This window comes from Zonotrichia albicollis, chromosome 10, assembly GCF_047830755.1.
Source record: "Zonotrichia albicollis isolate bZonAlb1 chromosome 10, bZonAlb1.hap1, whole genome shotgun sequence".
Classification (NCBI taxonomy): domain Eukaryota; kingdom Metazoa; phylum Chordata; class Aves; order Passeriformes; family Passerellidae; genus Zonotrichia; species Zonotrichia albicollis.
In genome coordinates this window covers 19,061,630-19,081,150 of record NC_133828.1, presented here as the reverse complement: position 1 = coordinate 19,081,150, position 19,521 = coordinate 19,061,630, and the positions used below count along the sequence as shown (strand labels likewise).

At 42.0% G+C, this 19,521-nt stretch overlaps 2 protein-coding genes across 3 annotated transcripts in view; one reads left to right on the top strand and one right to left on the bottom strand.

The window, feature by feature from the left end:
• Positions 1-17,549, bottom strand: part of PLCL1 (phospholipase C like 1 (inactive)) — a 193,125-nt gene extending 175,576 nt beyond the window's left edge. The window contains exon 1 of the mRNA XM_005490896.4: positions 17,043-17,549. Coding sequence (XP_005490953.2) covers positions 17,043-17,303 — 261 coding nt within the window. The 5' untranslated portion in view covers positions 17,304-17,549. The remainder of the gene's footprint in view (positions 1-17,042) is intronic.
• Positions 17,550-18,123: 574 nt separating this feature from the next.
• BOLL (boule homolog, RNA binding protein) overlaps positions 18,124-19,521 on the top strand; it is a 30,132-nt gene continuing 28,734 nt past the window's right edge. For both annotated transcript variants that reach the window (XM_074548233.1, XM_074548232.1), the window contains exon 1: positions 18,124-19,201. The gene's annotated coding sequence lies outside the window, so the exon portion shown is untranslated. The remainder of the gene's footprint in view (positions 19,202-19,521) is intronic.

Sequence of the window (19,521 nt, the reverse complement as noted above, 5' to 3'; positions counted from 1 at the left end):
TTCCAACAAAAGGTGAAGGCTGAATACCAAGTAGGATCAGCCTCCAAGAATCCTTAGCTTTTCACGTTGCTTGGGAGAATAATGTACACAACCTCCACCCTCCTATGCAAAAAGGAAGAAGCACTTGCAGAAAGAGAACGTGACATAAATACACCAAGATTGAAAGGCAACTGCTGCAGGAAGAGTACCTAATAACTTGTCACACAAAGCAGTACATGTCATATTTGAGACAAAGGGGTCTACTTCAGTAAAAGGTGTTCCAAAGGAAACCCTGATGTCCCCACCTGTACAGCTGTGGCCAGCAGGGAGAGAGGCTGTTCAGGCTGGGGCTGCAGCCAACAGCCCAGCACCAGAGACACTGTGTCCTCTTTAACCTCACTGACAGCAAATGCAGAAGAGGTATCTGACATTCTCAAAGCCCAATGAAGAAGACAATAAATTAATTTCTGTTCTCATATAGGGGTTTAAAAGTTTCATCCTTCTACAGAATGATCACAAAGACTCCTCTCATATTCAGTAAAATCATCTCTTTGCTGTTCTCTCTCATTTGTCTCTCTAGCGTACTCTTCTTAACCACCATTGTAGACATACTGCTTTTGGGGAAGAAGCTTATTTAAAAAAGTAAACAACCTTTTATTGTGCTGCACAGTGTCCTTAGGGAGTTTCTGCCTTTCTTTCTCTTACCATCTAACCTTAAACACACATGAAGGATGGGGTTTTCATCTCTGAAACTATAACACATGAACTAAAGACTCACCACTACATTATCATGGCAACAAAAATAAAAACTTTCAACACTACTTTGGAGGTAAAAGAAATAAACACAGTAACTCCTACATGATCCAAAGTTAGTTTTCAAGCAAAAAACTATCTAGCTTATTCCATGTTCTGAAGTCATGGGACACTGGAAGGGTCTGTATCACTTTTGTTAAATACAGCAGAAGTTTTCAAAAACATGATAAAAAAACCCCAGAACTTACTGAGATTCAACAAGCCTGCTGACAATATGATATTGTCATTCTTAGCAGTCCAGTGCTGGCACCATAGTACAACACTCCTGCAAGTCTTGGCAAACCCTACTGTTGTCAAGGTGCTGCAAGGTGATCCTGGGCAGAACCCCAAACACACTGAAAGAACTGGGTCAAAACTTAGCTTTGATCTGCTCAGGGACAGCACAGATACAAGAGTGACAAGATAAATGCATCAAGTCAAAACACACCTCAGAGTTGAACCCGCACTTAGCAGGGAATCACAATGACAGTGAACTTAAACTTTTTTTTCTGATAATCTGGATGTCTATGTGTGTTTTTCATTTCTTTAATCAAATTGTCTTCCAGTATAAGCAAGGCCACAGACCAAGATCAAGGAGCAGATTTTGAGTTGACAGTAACATGGTTATGCTGGGGAGCAAGTGGGGGCAAAAATAAAAAAAAACTCTGAGCAAATATTCAGAGCTTGAGCGCCATCGCTGTGGCTTTTCCAGACATTTGAAAAACAGTGATCACATTGCAAATTATTTCAAAGCAGAATACATTTAAATCCAACACAGAGGGCAAATACCATGATTATGTGGAAAAAATACAGCAGATATACATTTTTTAACCTGACAATGTAATTAATGTTCTTTGCCATTAACTGATGACTGTTTGCTTTGCAGTAAAATAAAATGTACTATTTTTAAGTGGCAAGAGAAGATTGGGGAAAAAAGAACAGGAAAGAGCAAAGGTATTTGGCCATAAAACAAGGTAAAGCAGTTATTTAAAAATGGCAAGCAGCCTCTGTCAAAGACTAGAAATACTTACCCAAGGCCACATTAGGTTCCACTGCAAGCATTCTGCACTGCTCCCTGCTCTACACATGCAGCCTATTCCCCCAAGCTGCCAGACACATTCAGACATGCAAGGCTCCTGTGTTCCTGACTTTTAACACCAGGCACTGGCTTCACAGGATGGACAAAACATGGCTAGCCAGATGAAGCTTTCACACATGAACTATTCTTGCTTACAGAAAAAAAAATTACAGGAAAAATGTTATGAAAAAAAATCTGAACTGGGCTCATGAGACCCTCCATTTTCCCCCCTTCACTGCCCCAATCCAAGGGAAGGATTTTGTAGGTCCACCACAAGCCTTGGCTGTCTGTATGAATACATCTTTCCATACTATCCCGTATCTCCCTGTATTTTGCCAGTAAGATACTCCAACACCATCCTGAATTTCCCTGTGTTTTGGCTCTATGCATAGAGTAACTAACACAAGTAACAATTTCTCCAGCAGATTATTTATACAGGATTACATGGGAAAGGTCCTTCCACCAATATTTTTCAAGCTCTGCTTTCTCTTTCAGCCAGTCCGCCCCTTAGAAGTAACCATTCCACAACACAGGACATACTTTGAAGTGAGCAGGAGCATGGAATTATTTCCTGAGCTGTTCTCTTCCAAGTCTCTGAGTGCTCCTTTGTGCAGTTATTTGCAGTTAAACTTTTCTTCTTGCTTTTCACACCTCTCAGAACAAGGTACAGCGGTGTCCTCAGGGAAGAAGGCACTCAGATTTGTAAAACCAACTACAAATCCATTATCGTAATGACTCAATTAATTAAGCAGTTAGGCATGGCTGGAAGTGACCTGCTGGGAGAGACAGTGCTAAACTTCTCCTATAGTATATAAACTACCAAGAAACAAACCCTAGAGCAGTCAACAGCAAAGGAAGCATTAATCATTATTATCACTGGAAACACCATGAAGCTTATCTTGAAAGTTAAAGAATCACTTGAGAATAGCAGCAATTCTCCCTGATGCATTGCCTGGATTATTTTACTGCTATTGAGCACTAAATCATCACAGAAAAGAGAGAAGCCTGGCACTCTCTGGTTCTTAGTGGCTCATCTGACACCATTAGAAGCTCATTTAACAGCTGTTATGGGTCCAGCCATCTCAGGTCTTCCCAGAAGGATGCTAAATACAATACCTCCTTGATGTCTTGAGTCCAATGCTCCTGAATTTAGCCTCTCCAGCCTTTTTAAAAAAGGATTTAAAATTATAATTGCAATTGAACTGCCACAACCCATTCATCCAAGCATGACAGGTATCCCAAAAACCTTCCTGATGTAGTAAAATGTTGTATACAGCAACCAAAACACATCATATATGCAAGAGTAAAACAGTAAAAACAAAAAAAGAAAACAAAACCCACAACCAACCAAAACAAACAAAAAAAAAGCACCAAACCAAATGGCAAACAAAACCCATTGTATTTTCAAAAACATGAAAGAGGGAGGAAATCTTCAAATTTTGTACCTCAAGAAAATCTGGTGTAGAGATTAATGGGTAGCCAAGTCACCTGAGAAGCAACTGACGATACTGAGTTATACAAACGTGCAGCATGTTTGCGTCCCTTCTACAACATTGCTCTTTCATATAATTTAACTTCCTATTTGCATTCATCCATTAATTACTTTATTGGAGCATAATAAATCCAAAGGGGCAATACAAGCTTATACCCAAATGCTCCTCATGGACTCAGCTATCAGCTCCTAATTACAAACATACAAAATTCATGAAGAGAAAATGCATTTTGAACAACCACTAAAATACAGGTAGGCATAACAACCAGCCCCCAAAAACAATGAAAAACCACCAAACAAATTATTTTATTAATTTAACTGTCTTGCTGACCTTTTACATACACAGACAGGAAGATCAAAGAACAATTTGCCCCGCCCAAACTGCAAGTAACTGGAGGGATAGAATCCATTTGTTGCCATCTTATTGCAAAGGTTCCATACCTTCTTGGTGATTTCTCATGGACAGCTCCTCACAGCACTGACTCCTTCTTCCCAGCACAGCCAACAAACTCCAGCAGCTCTCCTCACCCACTCTTTTGTGGCACTCATCCTTATTGGACACAGCTGTGGCCTGTTAAGGGCAGGCCTGTTCCTAATCTTTGGTGATTAGCACAGCTGCAACTCCTCAGGGGTGAGATTACCTTCTGCACTATCTTTATTTTCTTACATCCTATCCCCCCACCAGTAACTGCTATTTTTCTGCTGAGGGCATTCATTGGTCCTGCCCTGAAAGATGGCATTCATTTCTAACTCCCGCTATCCAGCACTCACAAAAGTAACACTCACTTGGGATACCAAGCTCTTCGTCAAAGGCTCCCAATTAGTCTTTTCTACCTAAGAACCATACAGACCAAATCCTACTTTGGCGTAGCAGGCCAGAAGAACAGACACAATGCCAGAAGAACAGACAAGCTCTGGCCTGCAACACCTCTGTCCAAGCAATTCTGTGGGCAAGAGGAGTGCTCTGTATCTCAGTCTGCCACAGCAGCACGAGTCAGTGTGCATCTCTCTTCCTGCCACAGCAGCTTTTTGCAGAAAACACCAGCTCAGGCTGTAGGTAAGAACACCAGTTTTGCAGCACACACATCAATCTATGGATGCAATGTTTGGTCTTCTTCATTCCCTGGTTGTTCTCATTCTTATTTTCATCGCCATCTTACAAGAAACGGGCCCGGGGCCTTTGTCCACACAGAAACTTGTTTTAATTAAGACCTAATGTAAATTACTATTTACGCACTCAAGTACCAGCTTCAGTTTCAGCTACCTCCTGATGACCACCAGTTCTAAACTTGAGACTTGTCCATACAGTTTTTTTAAAACCTTTCAAATAAACCATTCCAAGTTGTATTTACATTATACCAAAAAAGTAGGAGATGCAAACAAATATTTCCAATACATGCAAGTAATTTAGCAGTGTAAACCATACTTGACCTTCTTATTCACATACTTCTGCTGCAATACTGAATTTAAATGGCCTTTTCTTCCTTTCAAAAAGAAGCTGTAACTCCCAATAACTACCACATTCAGTTCCTGGATTCGTGCAAAGAAAAAACACCATAATTTCCCACTGCCAAAATGATACGATAATGCAAAATTTTATGCATCAAAAGTCAATTCAACATGTTCTGTGAATTTCTATTATCATGCAAAGTATATACACTACTTATATACATAAATGAAGAAGATAAACTGAGCAAGTGGGAACTATGTTCTTTAGAGCATACACATATCCAGACAGAAACACTTCAGTGTTTTCCTTGAGTAGTATTTGGAGAACTGTGCAATATGTGCTCCTGGCTGCAATATGCCACAACACAAGCTAGAGACATTCTGCAATCCTTGAGTAGGTGTACAGATAAATAAACAAATGAAATGGTATTTCAAATGAAATATAAAGTTCTAGATTATACCCCACCAATGGTGGATTTCAGCAGAGTCCTATCTTTTGCCTCACAACTGTTCAAAACACACAGAAAATGCTGCAATCTTCTTAGGTTAGAAAAGCTGGTATTTCTTCTCCTGGTGAACAGAACACTGTGCCCACACTGTTCCTTTCAAATCCTCAAATTTCTAAAAACTATGCCAAGTGCACTTGCAGTAGGATATAGCTAGCTGTTTATTCAAGCTGAGAGCTGTGTATCATTGGAGAAGTTAAAAGCTGCTCTGAAGTGAGATACAGTTTCCTCTTTGCAGAGCAGGGCTGTGTGGAAGCCAGGCACCAGCTTTACATCAGTTTTCTTAAGTAAGCTAAGAAAAATGTGTGGTGCTCCATACTGGGAAAGCAAGGTACTGCTATACAGGATAAGAGTGTACTCTTAAGCTCCAGGGTTTTTTATTTATCAGGATTAAAGTCTTGATAATTTCAAAAGGAACAAAATTGCTCTCTTCCCCAGACATCACAGGCACTGCCACAAGCAGGTGCCAGGTGCAGCTTCCCAACATCTCAGCTCTGTGCTCTGCCTTGCCCTGTTTAACATGCTCCCTGTTCCTCAGTCTCACCTCTTCTTGGTAAACAGGACCATCCATCCAGCCCCAGCTCACACCTAAACATGATACTGGCCATTAGCCCTCAGAAAGGTGAGCTCTTTGGGCAAAGTCACAAGATTTTATCACAAGTGCTTGTATGTCAGCATTTCACAGGGCATGGTGACATCGTTACAGCCTTTATGCTGGTCAATGCAAATGAGGATGTTAACCTCATCTCATTAAACCAACCTTTTTTCCTATCACTTAAGCTTTCCCTGCTCCCCACACCCATGCCCCTCCCTGAGCTCCTGAGCCTAGGCAAAGCACGATGCTTAACTCACATTTCACTCTCCCAAGCCAAACAATTTACTTATCCTCCCCTAGCTACTGCTGCAGCCCAGCTTCTTCTGCAGGAAAATACCACGGTCTTTGGACTGATCTATGTAATCTATGCTCAGCATGAGAATGTATAATAATTTAAGTAGTTATAATGGCTAAAATTTTTTTTGAAGTCTTCAAAGTTGGAAGGTACCGCTGCAGGGAACACTCTGGCAAGCAGGGTACCAGGAGAATGTTCTGAAGGCCACAGACTCCAATTTGATCTCAAGATGAAACAGAGATTTGCATCAGCCCATTGAAATCACTCACTTCTAAGCACTAGCCCTGTCCATCAAAGCAGTGTACCTCACTACAGTGTATGAGTACCTCCTTTTCATCCATAAGGATGTAGCAAAAAGAAGTATTGAATATGAACAGAATTGTAAACCTGCATCCAGCACACAGATGCCTCCACAGCACTGCCAAGCAAACAAATGTATTTGCTGTGAGTTAAGTCATCTATTTTTTTCTCAGTTCTAATAAAAACTTAGTCTTTTTTGTGCTTCTAATAAGAACAACTTATCTAGAAATAATCCCCAAAAATTCATTCTTCAGCAGTATTAGCACTGATATTTAAAGTCATACAGTTTTGCCAAACAAACCTTGCCTAGCTCAAAGTAGAATCAGCATAACATAATTAACCACATTTTGAAGTCTGAAAAAGAAAATTGTGAGGTAAAATAACAGGGTTTAGTGATTGGCTATTTGTGTTCAATCCAATCCCTCCTCCGTTGATGGCAATGGGAAAATTGCCACTGATTTCAGACTGCAGAAACTATGTTTATACTGAAAATCTGCATTGCTTTAGGGAGCAACTGCCACTGTGAATCATAACACTGAGGAAGAAATTCACAAGCTACGTGAATGCCATAATTCGCATTTCCAAATCATACACAAATACAACCGATTTAACGTAACACTGGAAGACAAGCCTTCCTTCAGGATACATCCATGGCTATGTCCCAGGACAAACCTGTCCTTATTCCCGTGCCAAAGCTTGGGTGTCACCCACAGAGCAAGGCTGGCTCCAGCACATGAAGGCTCCATTCCCAATGAAGGCTGTGCTGCTTCCAGGCACTCTAGGGGCTCCATCTACCTCTGAACACAAAATGTTTGCAGAGAGTCTTTGTTCTTATGTTGCATGAATTCCAACATGTATTTTTTTAGCCAGCGCTCAGATAATTTTTTATGACAGTATTTACATGAGGTAGCCTGGAGGTGTGTCATACTCCAATGGAATATAGTACTTTTATTAAACTATTACATTTGCTAAATTAATGCAATAACCTCCTACATAATCTCATTCAGAAAAAGAGGAAGGATCTTAAAGTAATCCATTCACAGTGCTTTCTCTTGACAGCTCTTGCTCAAAGAGTTCAGTAGTCCCTCTCGGTGAGCAAACGCAACTTCTAATCAGATATTCATGGAAGTTGTTATAAAATCAAATTAAAAGAACAACAACAAAAAAAATTTCACATGGATCTTCCAAGCAAAACTACAGCTTATAAAAAAATTAAATGCAAGAACCCAGAACTCATCTACATTTATAGTAAGCATTACCCATAATGTATTTTGGGTCCTAAGAGAAAAATTAACATTAAGTAAAAATTATTCTTCTCCTTCTATGCAAGTAGGCTAAAACTGACAGAATCACCAAGATCATCTACTTTTTCAAAAAAATCATCCCAACAATGAAAACAAAACTAAAACAACACAGTGATATTAAAGTTCATTGGTAAGGTTGCCTAAATGCTACAGGAGTATGGAAAGCTTAATAGGTGATGCCCAAACAGGCAGCAATCCTCACTTAAGAGGAGAGATGCAAGGAATATTCACCACCAAGCTGACAAGAGCAGGACCAGGGCAGCCCTCAATCACCCTCCCACTGCTCTCTCAACCAGAGCTGCCATGAATGCTTGTGGCATAAAAACCCACTGGCTTCCAGCAGCCACCTTGTGCCCTTTTCCAGGTTCCCCAAAGCTGACATCATTCAGCAGCCAGTCCCCTAAAACACCTACACACCTCTAGCATGGTACATGCCCAAATGACCACAAAACCAGAGCAACCCAGCTCAGGCAACAAACTGTCATTGTCCTGTGTGACTTTCCCTGCAGCAGAGCTCAGAGCTGCATCTGCAAATGTGATCCCCATGGCTGCGCTCAAAATTCTTCCTCAAGTCCTGGTCCTCCACCTCAGCCCTGTCCTGCTTGTGCACCCTTGGCTCACTCCTGACTCCAGTGCCCAACCTCCCAGCCAGGCTCCCTGGTTTTATTTCAGCCTTGCCTGCTCCCTGTGACAGCCGTGCTCTCAGCAGCACTCTGATTACATATAATCCTATTTTCTAAATTTCACTTGAGCTTCTAGACATGCTCTCACCCCGCTCTGGCCTGTGGCTTTTCTGGTACACTCAAGCACTAGAATCTGATTCCTGATCAAGGAGTTTTACCTCTTATTGCTATTTACTTCCTGCCTTTTGCCTGCAAGCATGGTGTAGCTGTCATTGTCAGGCAGTCCAAAGCACACCTACTCTTCAAAATGCATTGACTGCAGTAGGACCCAATATAACACAATTTCTTAAATACATGGCATCTTCTTCATCAATACTCCTGGCAGAAGCTTTTGTCTGGCTGCTTGCTGTTCTGGTTTGGTTTTTAAGCAGACACACTCTCTAGAAGGTGCATCAACATAAAATGGAAAAAAGTCCACCAGTATACACAAAAGCAAGACAGATATTTCCATGAGCAGCAGGCATCAACAGGTGCACCCTGCATTTTACTTAAGAAACTCCCTTTTTAGTTGTATTTACCCTCCAAACTACCTGAAAGAGTGAAATAGTATTAAATCTTTTCATAGTCTACAAGCAAAACAAATTAGTAATCCATCAAACCCACCTAATGAATTAAAAACACCCTGTGTTTTTAGCACAATACAGGTAATTAGGTACAAATGACTGGCAGAATCACCATTCAACATTAGCTTAACAGACTTTGGGTCCACAAAATAATAAAGGCTGAGCACTGCATTTTACCTGATTCTAGCCTTATTTGAATGGTATGCAATTGAGCAGCCAGCTTCATACTGAATAGATTTCCAACTGATGTTCTTACTGCTCATTCAGAAGTTGAATCCCTGTTACCAAAACAGGCATCCATTGAACAATGATTATTTGAGTCCTAATTACCAACCACTCTGCATCTTCTATAGCCATTTACACCCACACAAATCAATGTATGACAACTTTGAAGTATTCAAACACATTTCCACTCTGAACAAAGAATTGGGCAGCAAACACATGCTCCTTTTACCCCTTCAAAGAGTACCAAAGCAGCACAACATAGTTCAACCTGAAGGACAACCAGGATCCGGCAGGATGGAGAGATTCTGAAGAAAATTCAATATGACTCTAATGAATGTTTTCTGTAGCTGTTTCAGCTGGGATTATCAAAAACATGGTGTGTTAGTACTCCCCTGAGCAGGCCACTCAGGAGGAGCAGCCAGTCTTCACAGTACACATTACAGCCAGCATATATTTTTTAAAATTCCCTCAGTAGAGTAACACTTGGGTGCCACTTACCTTTTAGACTGAGATACATCTTTAAATAGGCATCCCACAATAACATTACTTGATGCACGCTGCCTCAAATAATAATCCCAAGGCTAATTTCATTGATGTAAGTGACTCTGGAAGAGGAGGAATACTTCACCTCAGTTTGATTCCAGTACAAAGTCTTAATGGTCAGAGACTTTCAACTTAATAAATACACACTAAACAGTGAACCACAACTGAAGATATTCATAATGAAGATATTACAATAATCTCAACAATTTGAACACATTCCAGGGAGGGGGTTAATAATCACTTAAATGGGAATGGGCTGCCTAGGGAGGTGGTGGAGTCACTGTCCCTAGAGGTATTTAAGGAAAGACTGGCACTTGGTGCCATGGTCTAATGGACACGGTGGTGTTTGGTCATAGGTTGGACTCTATGATCTCAGAGGTCTTTTCCAACCTAATTGATTCTGTGATTCTGTAAAACTGCAAACTTGGCACATAAGACTCTTCCAGAAAACAAAATTCTACATAAATAGGCTTCAAACCCCAGAATATTTATGATACAGAAAAATTTAAGAACAAGACTTTGATTGTAAATACATTTCCAAACCATAAAAAGATCTTTCTGAGTCTTCAGAACTTGTTAGCATTTAGTAAAGGCATTTAGCCATTTGTGGCACTTATTTTTTCTAATCAAGTCTGAGTAACTCTTGAATTATCATGCATGTCAAAACCTTCAAGTCACATTAGGCAAAGAAAAAAATACTAGAATACATGTGTTATTGAAAGTAATATTAATCATCCTTCCTCATATCTTCAAAAAATCACCCAGTATTACCAGAAATTACACCAACCTATCAAATATGTTGATTAAGTTCACAAGAAAAACCAGCTAAATGGTTCACCACAGCAGATGTATTATTGGTTCTACAGTAACTGCCTACATTTTCACATCTACTGTAGGGAAGAACAGAAAAAAAAAATACCATTAACTCAATTAAAACATTTTTGTTACAGATGGCGATGATCTCAGTGGAGCTACAAAATGAATAAAATATTAGCATGAGAAACAGGATTTGCATCTCCACACGGATACAAAAACTTAATTTTATTAACAGCTGCTTAATATATTTGGAAAGCAATAGAAAGCTTTCCTCCTCTGCCACTGCTCTGTCCACCAGCCTCATAACTTCATCAGAATATTATTTTTAATCATTTGTGTACTTCTGCACAGAAGTCTTTATGCACATAATTTAAAACCAAATCAACCAGTATCACCAACTTCATCTCTTACTCCCAACCTTAACAGCTCCCACCTCTTACCTAGAAAACCTATCAAACAACTTCCTGAAAAAACCTGCCAGAACTTGTGTTTGCAGACCACTGGACTTGCTGTTGTCCTACAGAAAGGTCACCTTTCAGTAATTCCAGTGCAAGACACTCAAATCACCTTGCCACCTATGAATTGGTATGGAAAAACACCCCAAACACGAGGCTCTGTCCATCTGTAGCCACATGTTCACTGAGATCACTGGTCATGTGTTACATTATGTGCCAAGTGGAACCAAACCAAGAAATTGGACTACTACTAGAATAGTTACCAGACATTTTTACTATAAACTTCAAAAGGAAGCAGCTTGCCCTGGATGTAGGTTGTTTGGGTTTGTTTAAAATTTTTCAAGCAGTAAAGCTTAGACAAGTCAGTGCAAAGGCACCCATTAACTTTTAGAAGACTTTTAGCCAGATGAGCCTTTAGGACAGCTTCCCAAGACCCACATGCCCAAATCTTGCACCCGAATCATTTTATATATAGTGGTTTCCATTGCTGTGATAATTACTATTGATAGCTTGACATAAAAAATTCCACAAGACCTAAACCTTTCTCATTACAGTGTTACCAACTTAGGCACAGCTATACTGGATCTACTGATGTTGCTTTGAGAAAAAAAGAGGAAAGAGATGGAAGTTAAACCCCAGTCTGAAATGCCTACTTCCCTCCATGAGAATGTATGTTAGTGATAAATACAACAGGTCCAAGAAAAACTGCCCATCCTCACTGATGCTGATGGCTACAACTCATTTGACAAAAGCAGGTCTATAACCAGTACTTGTTCAGTCCAAAATTGTCTTGAATCGATGCTTAAGGAAAAACAGTGGTATATGGAATACAGGTGCAGTGTTAAGAAAATATAAACAGCTATGCCACCACAATCCAAAAAATATCTTTAAACCACTTCTCTTCTGTAAAGGTGGCAAACATTAATTCTAAATAACTAAATTAACAAAGAAGATTCTAAGATTGTTTAATTTCTATGGAAATTTTGTACTAGCAGTAATAGAAACTAGTTTCCTGGGTCTCTTCACAATTCATTTGAGTTCTTTTAACAGATACTGGGTTAGATAAAGATCAACCTAGGCTGGTATCCCAAGAGGAGTACATGCCTGAGGAGACACGTAAGAAGCAAGGAAGTACAAAGTGGTCAATTCTTTGCTGTGGCTTCCCAGAGTTCAAGCACTTGTAGTTCAGGAACTTCCAAAGCCAGATGCCTTTGGTGCATTGTGAAGCTCTCTTCATCAATTTGTCATTTCAAACCTGCTCAAACCCATTTATACGTCTGACTGCACTGATTTCTGGGGCTGTAAAGTGCATGACTTACTCACATCATCAGGAAATACTGTCATTTATTTTCAACCTGCTGCTGAAGAATTACCACTATTTTTTTCCCTGACTTCACATTCTGTGAAAGGAGCGAATATCAGTTCCCTGTTTCCCACAATGTTTGGGAATTGACATACATAAAAATATCACTCACCAGTTACCTTTCTCCTGGTAAAAAGCTATCTGGTGAATTTCCTATTTCATAGCAGTCTTTGCATGGCTAGATGTGTCATTCTTGCCCTTCTAAATGCCTTTTTAGGCTCTACCACATTATTTAATGTAATCTCAACTTGCGTATTCTCCTTTTGTTCCTTCTGGTACATATCCATAAAAGAATGCATTCACGATAAAATCAGCATTGGACTATCAAGTAGTTTATCAGCTTTAATGAATTTTACATAGTCATAGTTAAAGATTATTAAGCAGCAAGTGCCTAAATGCAAGCTTACACAACAAAAAGCTATGTAAAAGCTTCTGGAGAATCATTACAGTCCTGAAAAACCGTCTTCTGAAAACAATCTTAAATAGTTACATCGCATAGACAGATGTGGTGTGTATTTAAAATACTGTAATTCTGTCACCACACATCAGAACAAACTGAAAGAAACTAAGCCTCACTGCTTTCATTGCAGGGTTGGTTTTTTTTTAAACTGAGAACATCACAAACATAAATACACGTCTTGAAATAAGACAGCTGGCTATCTTGATACACTTCCACTGATTAATTAAACTGCAAAATCCTAAATAAAACTTGCAGTTCTTAGGCTAGTGGTGTATTATAAGCAAGGACAACTTAACCAGCTTTTAAAGGAAAAGAAATCTCTACATGAAGCAGGCAAATAGCCTTTGGAGGAACTTCAGCGAAAGGAGTCACAGCTCTACTGTGACTGAAGTTAAAGTCTGAGTTAGAGAGTCTGCAGCTGCTACTTCAAGTTCATTTCATGGGCACAGTCTGCTGCGTTATCTGCTACAGTATCTTAAAACAAAGATCCAGGAAGAAAACAAACACATGATCCCAAAAGTTTGTCTTGCATGCAAACAAAGTAGAGAGAGATGCCTGATAAGAATTGACAGAGAAATATTTTGGTAGAAAGCTACAAAGTATTTCAGTAGCATTACATAACAAATTACACAGCCTTCCTACTCATTTATTAAAGTGCTCATACATGGCAATGGCAGAAGGAACACGCCAGAAGGAAAACATCCATTTACTCTGTTTAGAACCCCCCCACAGGAAGGCTTGCAAAACATTACATGCAAAGAAAGCAGAAATCCAGTTCTCCAAGCACTGTCCTCTGCTCTCCTGGCCTAAAAGTGGTTCCAATTATTATTCCATTTGCAAACAACTGGGCCTGGATTATTCACAAGCAACAACAACAAAAAAAAACACTTGGCAAATAATTTAGTCAACACATACTCCATCTTTAGACTTCCTAGAAAACAGGTCAAGTTCTATGATCTCTTGCCATTTCTCCAGTTTTATCTCCAAGCATTCCTGCCTGATGATTTCAGGTTCCTCATGGCAAACTCCCTTTCTCGTTCCAGTACTGTAGTAAGACCACTTACCTCTTCCTTGCATTAGGAAAAAACCCACAAAACCAAAACACATAACCTAAAAAAAACCAACTAACGCACATTAGTGAAACAACCTAATGCACAAGAACAGCTACAACTATTTCTCATGAAATTTACCTCAACCTACAAAGCTGTGAACATCAGCAAAGCAAAATGGGAATAACAATTTTCTGGCTCCACTTTGTTCTTTTTATATAAATGCGTTCTCTTGTTACTGAAGCCAAATATAGAGCACATGAACACACTGAAGATTATTTAGAAGGGTTCATATTTTACTCGCAATATATGCCAAGTGGATTCTGCTGCAGGGAAGGTTTTTAAAGCAAGTCCCTGTTCAGCCTTTGTACTCCACAGTTATACTGTGGGTGCCAGAACACTCCAATGTAAGCAAGTCTGGCTCCCACTGGAACTGAACTCGCAGATGCTAACCTTGAGACTTGCAGAGTTCCAAAAGACATCTGGGGAAAAAATGCTGTTAGAAGTGTACTTTGACCATCTAAATTTACAAAATTTTAACTTTTTTGCTTAACTGAGCGAGACCACTCATGTTTAAAGTACACCTTTAAATAGCTGAGAGATAAATGGGAAAACAGAGCAAGAATGTTCAACTCCTGCAGAGTAAGAGCTTGTCCTTACTGTGCAACTTCCTTTGCTTTCTTAAGTCACATTTTTCAGCAGATAAGATCAGCTTAGAGGAAGCAATGGAATACTATTTTGACTGTAGATTTAAATGAACATATGGACATTTTGGAGTAAAATAAATATAATAAATCATTAGAAAATTCATTTTCCTGTAAAATATAATGCTTGTGCAGAAATCCTGCATGTTGAAGTCCTGAAAAAAAAAAAAAGGAAGTTGGAGGGTTTTATCTTAATTCAAACTAAAATTTACATTTAACACCTGATGAATACGTCCTAATACATTAGAAATTCCTGAAAACGCAGACAAATACATCATTTAATATCTACCCCAAGTTAATAGCATTTCCTAGTACAATGCCAATGGAAAACTGTGATTCCAAACACGTTCATATACCACTGAGACAACCCTGAGGGAAAAGAAATGCAATGCTCTCTATGAGGTCCCAGCACTGCACCTTAGAGATTCACAGCCTGTGAATTCTCAAGTTCAGACACCTGCTATGAGACACAGCCATGTTATCTAATTTAATCCATCTATTTAACAATTGAATTTAAGACTAATAATGGTATTTTTCATTCCACTCCTATCAAAAGATCATTCCAAACCCTTACAGGGCCCAGAGCAACTTTCTAGTTTCTAGACTGGGTCTCCACATAAGAAACCTTTGCTTTTGTCCAAGAAATCTATTTTCCCCCTCATACAGTATTCACCCCAGAGACTTTATCAGCCCATCCCAGCTGTCCCTCTATGGATCTGCTCCAGTTTGAATGCATCATTCCTAAGCATAGGAAACTGAGTTTAGTCAGTATTTCAGATGAGGCCTTACCAGTTCCTTGTATAAGAACATTAATACATTCTTACCTCTGTCAGGAATCTTTCTCTTTCTAAACATCATCGTGAGATAGGTCTGAAGGAACTTCCTCCAGTTAGAAGAGTGATTGTTAGCACTATGTGCTAATGGGCTGATCATTATCAGATGTGCTAAATTATCAATATCAATTAGCAACCAGTAGTGAAAATGCTACTCAGTCATTGACAATTATACATCGTTTATGACCTTAAAACATCTACCACATGGAACTGGTATAGCCTGTAAAAATAATGATACATTTTTAACTGAAATTCAAGACTGTGTATTTTCAACTTTTGAAACCTTCACACAATTCTAAGAGAAAATATCATCTCCTTAGCAGTACAGTTACAGAACTTTGGTCCTGATTTAGCAAAGCATTTTTACATTTATGCAACTTCAGACTGGAAGCATTCCCATGTAAAGACATAGTGGGTGTCTCTACAAAACTAAAAACAACCTTAACTCGTTGCTGAACTTAATGGGTTAATACTTCAACCCGAAACTTACAAAGGACCCTCGAGACTCTTTTGCATTTAACCACCTCGGTCTCCTCTGAACGTTTATAGCTTTAAAATGCAAAAAGCAAGTATTTCGCGTATCTGCTCTCCCGTTGAATAGACATATTAAGCTGCAAGAGCTAAGCATGCGTCTTGAGCTTCCAGCATTAAGGTAGAGCTCTACCCAGAGCCTTCACACATTTACAGATGAGAAGTCTTCTTTTCCGTTGTTCTCCCGATGCCTTCCAAGTGCAAATAACTAACAAGAGGATCACGTGTGACCATATGCTAAATTAAGTTCGCCCAGGAGATTTCATTCATCGGTTCCCCAGAAACTGACGATTAAGCCTACACACTTGCAAGGAGATGCCATTTAATTCAAAACCACAGAGTTCATTTAAAATAAAAAATTAAGCCGAAAAAAAAGAAGAATCAACATAATCATAAAACCATTTTTCTTACCAAACAATAACAAAGGCGGAGGCTTTAAAGTCACGCCCGACCTGTTAATTTCACATTAAAGGTGCTAAACACCCGGTGCTGCTCCGCAACAACCTGTACTACAGTCCGTCTCCAAACACACCTTCTGTTAATTTGTGACACTGCATATTTTACCGCTCAAGAACTAAGAAAGCCAGCGCTGTAGAAGCTAGTTACTCTGCCTTCCAGGTGCTTCATCAATGTTAAATAAGAACATATACGAGCTGCTATACAAAAACTTTACAACTCGGCGGGAAGCTGCCCCATGGGTCACGCTGATCCGTCTGAGCGCTGGCGGGAGCAGCGCCCCAGCACAGACCCCGAGAGCCGCTCGGGCCGGGCTCGCACCTTGCCCGGGGGCTCCGGGGAGGCGGCGCCGCGGCCCCGCCGTCCTTGCTCACCGCAGGCAGGGCAGAGGCGCTGCGCGGCGGCTTCACCTGCGCGGGGGTGCGGGCAGCCCGACCCTGGAGGGGTCCCACCGCCCCTCTGCCCACCCCGGCCCCCTCCCACAGGCAGGGCGCACCGAAGGGCGGCTTCAGCCTGCCTAACCCGGCGGCGGGACCCGCGCAAACTTGGCGGCGGCGCGGCACAGCCTCACCTTGATGATGCTGCTCCTCCGCGGGGTGGCCTTGGCCGCCTCCAGCAGGCAGGCGTCGGGGTCGGGCGCTGCCGCTGGCCCCAGGGTGCCGCCGGGGAAGCGCTCCGCGGTACCCACGGCCGAAACGCCGCTCCGGCGCTCCCGCCTCCTGCCCCCGGCGTCCAGGGATGCCGGCTCGGGCTCCTCTTCGGCACGGTGAGCGGCGTCAGGAGGAGCACGGCCCGCCGCCGGCTGCTCTCTGCCGCCAGCAGCCTCTGCCATCGCCCCGCCGAGCGGTGTCAACTTCTCCGGGGTGCTGAGAGGGCGGGGAGTCACACGGACAGAGGAACGGACGGCGTCCCGCGGCGCTCCTCTCACGGCACGGCGGCGGCAGCGGCAACTTTCCCCGGAGGAGCCATGTCGGTCCCCGGGGCGGAGGGTGCCCGCGGGGAACTCCGCGGAGCCAGAGGAGCGGGGTGGGGGACGCGCTCACCGCGCAGGAAGTGCGGCCACAGCCCCGCGCTGTTGTGACAGGAGCCGGGCTTATGTTGACGGACGGCGAGCTCGGCCAATCGGCGGCGCGGCCGCCCCCCGCGGCGCAGCGGCAGCCAATGGCCCTGAGGAGGGGCGTGCCCGCGGGACGCCTGGACGGGCGGTCGGGGCGGTGCGCGGGGGGCGGCCGGCGGCCGGGGCGCTGGAGGAGGACTCGTAACACCTGGTCGTCCCCGCCGCGACCTTGACGAAGAGGCCCTGTGGAGGACCGGGCTGCTTATCGGGAGTGTTCGTGCGCCGGGGCGGCCGCGGGAATGCTTCCCCGCGCGTGTTTTAGGCAGGTTTGGGCTGCCTCTGTGCCGGGGTAAAAGCAGCGTGTAGAAGGGGTGACTTAGGTTAAATATCCTGCAGTGGTAGCACCGAATTGAGGCACCGTGGTAGGAACGGGGACGCTGCCAGCGCCGGTTGTGGGGGCTGCGGCTGTCAGGGGCACCTTGAGGCTGCTGACGGCGGGCCGGCAGAGTGGATGCGAGCCGTAAGAGACAGCTCACAAAAGACATCGAAGACTCACGTTGGGCTTCCTCCGCCGCTTAAAAACGAGCCAAAAGCGAAGCAGGTTGTGCGGGGCTGCTCCGCTCGCTCCGCTCTCGGCCGCCAGCCCGGGGCGGTCCCGCTCCTGCCCTGCCCCTCACAGCCCCGGCCGGCGGCTGGCAGGGCCGACAGCGCCCCCTGGCGGCCGCGGCTCCGCTCGGTGCCCGTGCGGGGATGCAGCGGGAGCCTCAGGGAAAGGGCAGCCTTGGGAAGGGATCGTGCCAGCGTGGTGCTGCTGTCCCTTGTAATTCTTCAGGGCGTATTTAGTTATAATGAGATTATCCACGTGAACACCTCAGGAAAGGTGGGGTGGAGTGCAGCAAGGGTGAAAGCCCAGGAAAGAAGTGAGAAAAGATTATGCAGTGAGATGGAAAATAGAACGGGTAGGGCTGGGCGAGCTGGTGGTCACTGGGGATGTAGGACTATTCAAAATTACAGTATCAGCTTTAAAGGCAGTCAGGCTCTCTCAGTTCTCCCTGTTTTCTAAAGTAATTCCCTAATGAACGTGTTTGGCACCTGTTGACAGTCACGGATTAAGGAAGAGAATAAAAGAAAACCTCCTTACCTTAACCAGTCATTAGCTACTAGCAAATGCCTGGCTACAGGGCATAATTGCTACTTAAAGAATGCGAATTTATATATATATATATATATATATATACATACACACACATAAAATATATAAATTTAGAATTCCATGTTTAAAAAGGTCTACAACGTCTGTCTAGGGTATTGAGGCACTTATCATATTCAACACCAAGAAATGTTGAGGGACAGATCTAGATACTACTGAACTTTTTTCATTAGCTTCCTTCTAAATTTTATGTTAAAAAGGTAAAAATACATGTTTGCCACAGTTATTTTGCTTTGTTTCAGAGAAAAAAAAGTCACAAAATAAGTAACACTAAAAGAAAATTGAAAATATTCACATTGAAGAAACATTTATGGAGAGAACAGACTCTAAGGGAATGAAGGATTGTACAATCATACCAAGTCAGTGCAACAAAGAGGAGAGGAAACACCCCAAACCAATTAAAAAAATGTATTATGTATCTACAGACTGACCTAAGAAGACTAATTTAAAGACAACAGAGAAGGTAATTACCATTAAGTGTTTTAATAGAGGGAATTAGTGCTTCATGTAGAAATATGTTGCAGATCTTTCCTGTATGTTGTGAAATCATGCCAAATTTAATAATTGGTTTAACTATTTGGGAACAACACAGTGCTGTCATAGTTGAAGTCTGCATCTACCAAAAACTCTGCAGTGTGTTGCACAGACAGATGTGTATAACTTACTAAAGAATTTTATCCTTCCTAGGATACGTTTTACACATTTAAGATTAGAGAGAGATTTATTGTCAAACAAATTGTCTTCTGACATCAAAGGTTTAAAACCTTTTAATTCTACCCTTAT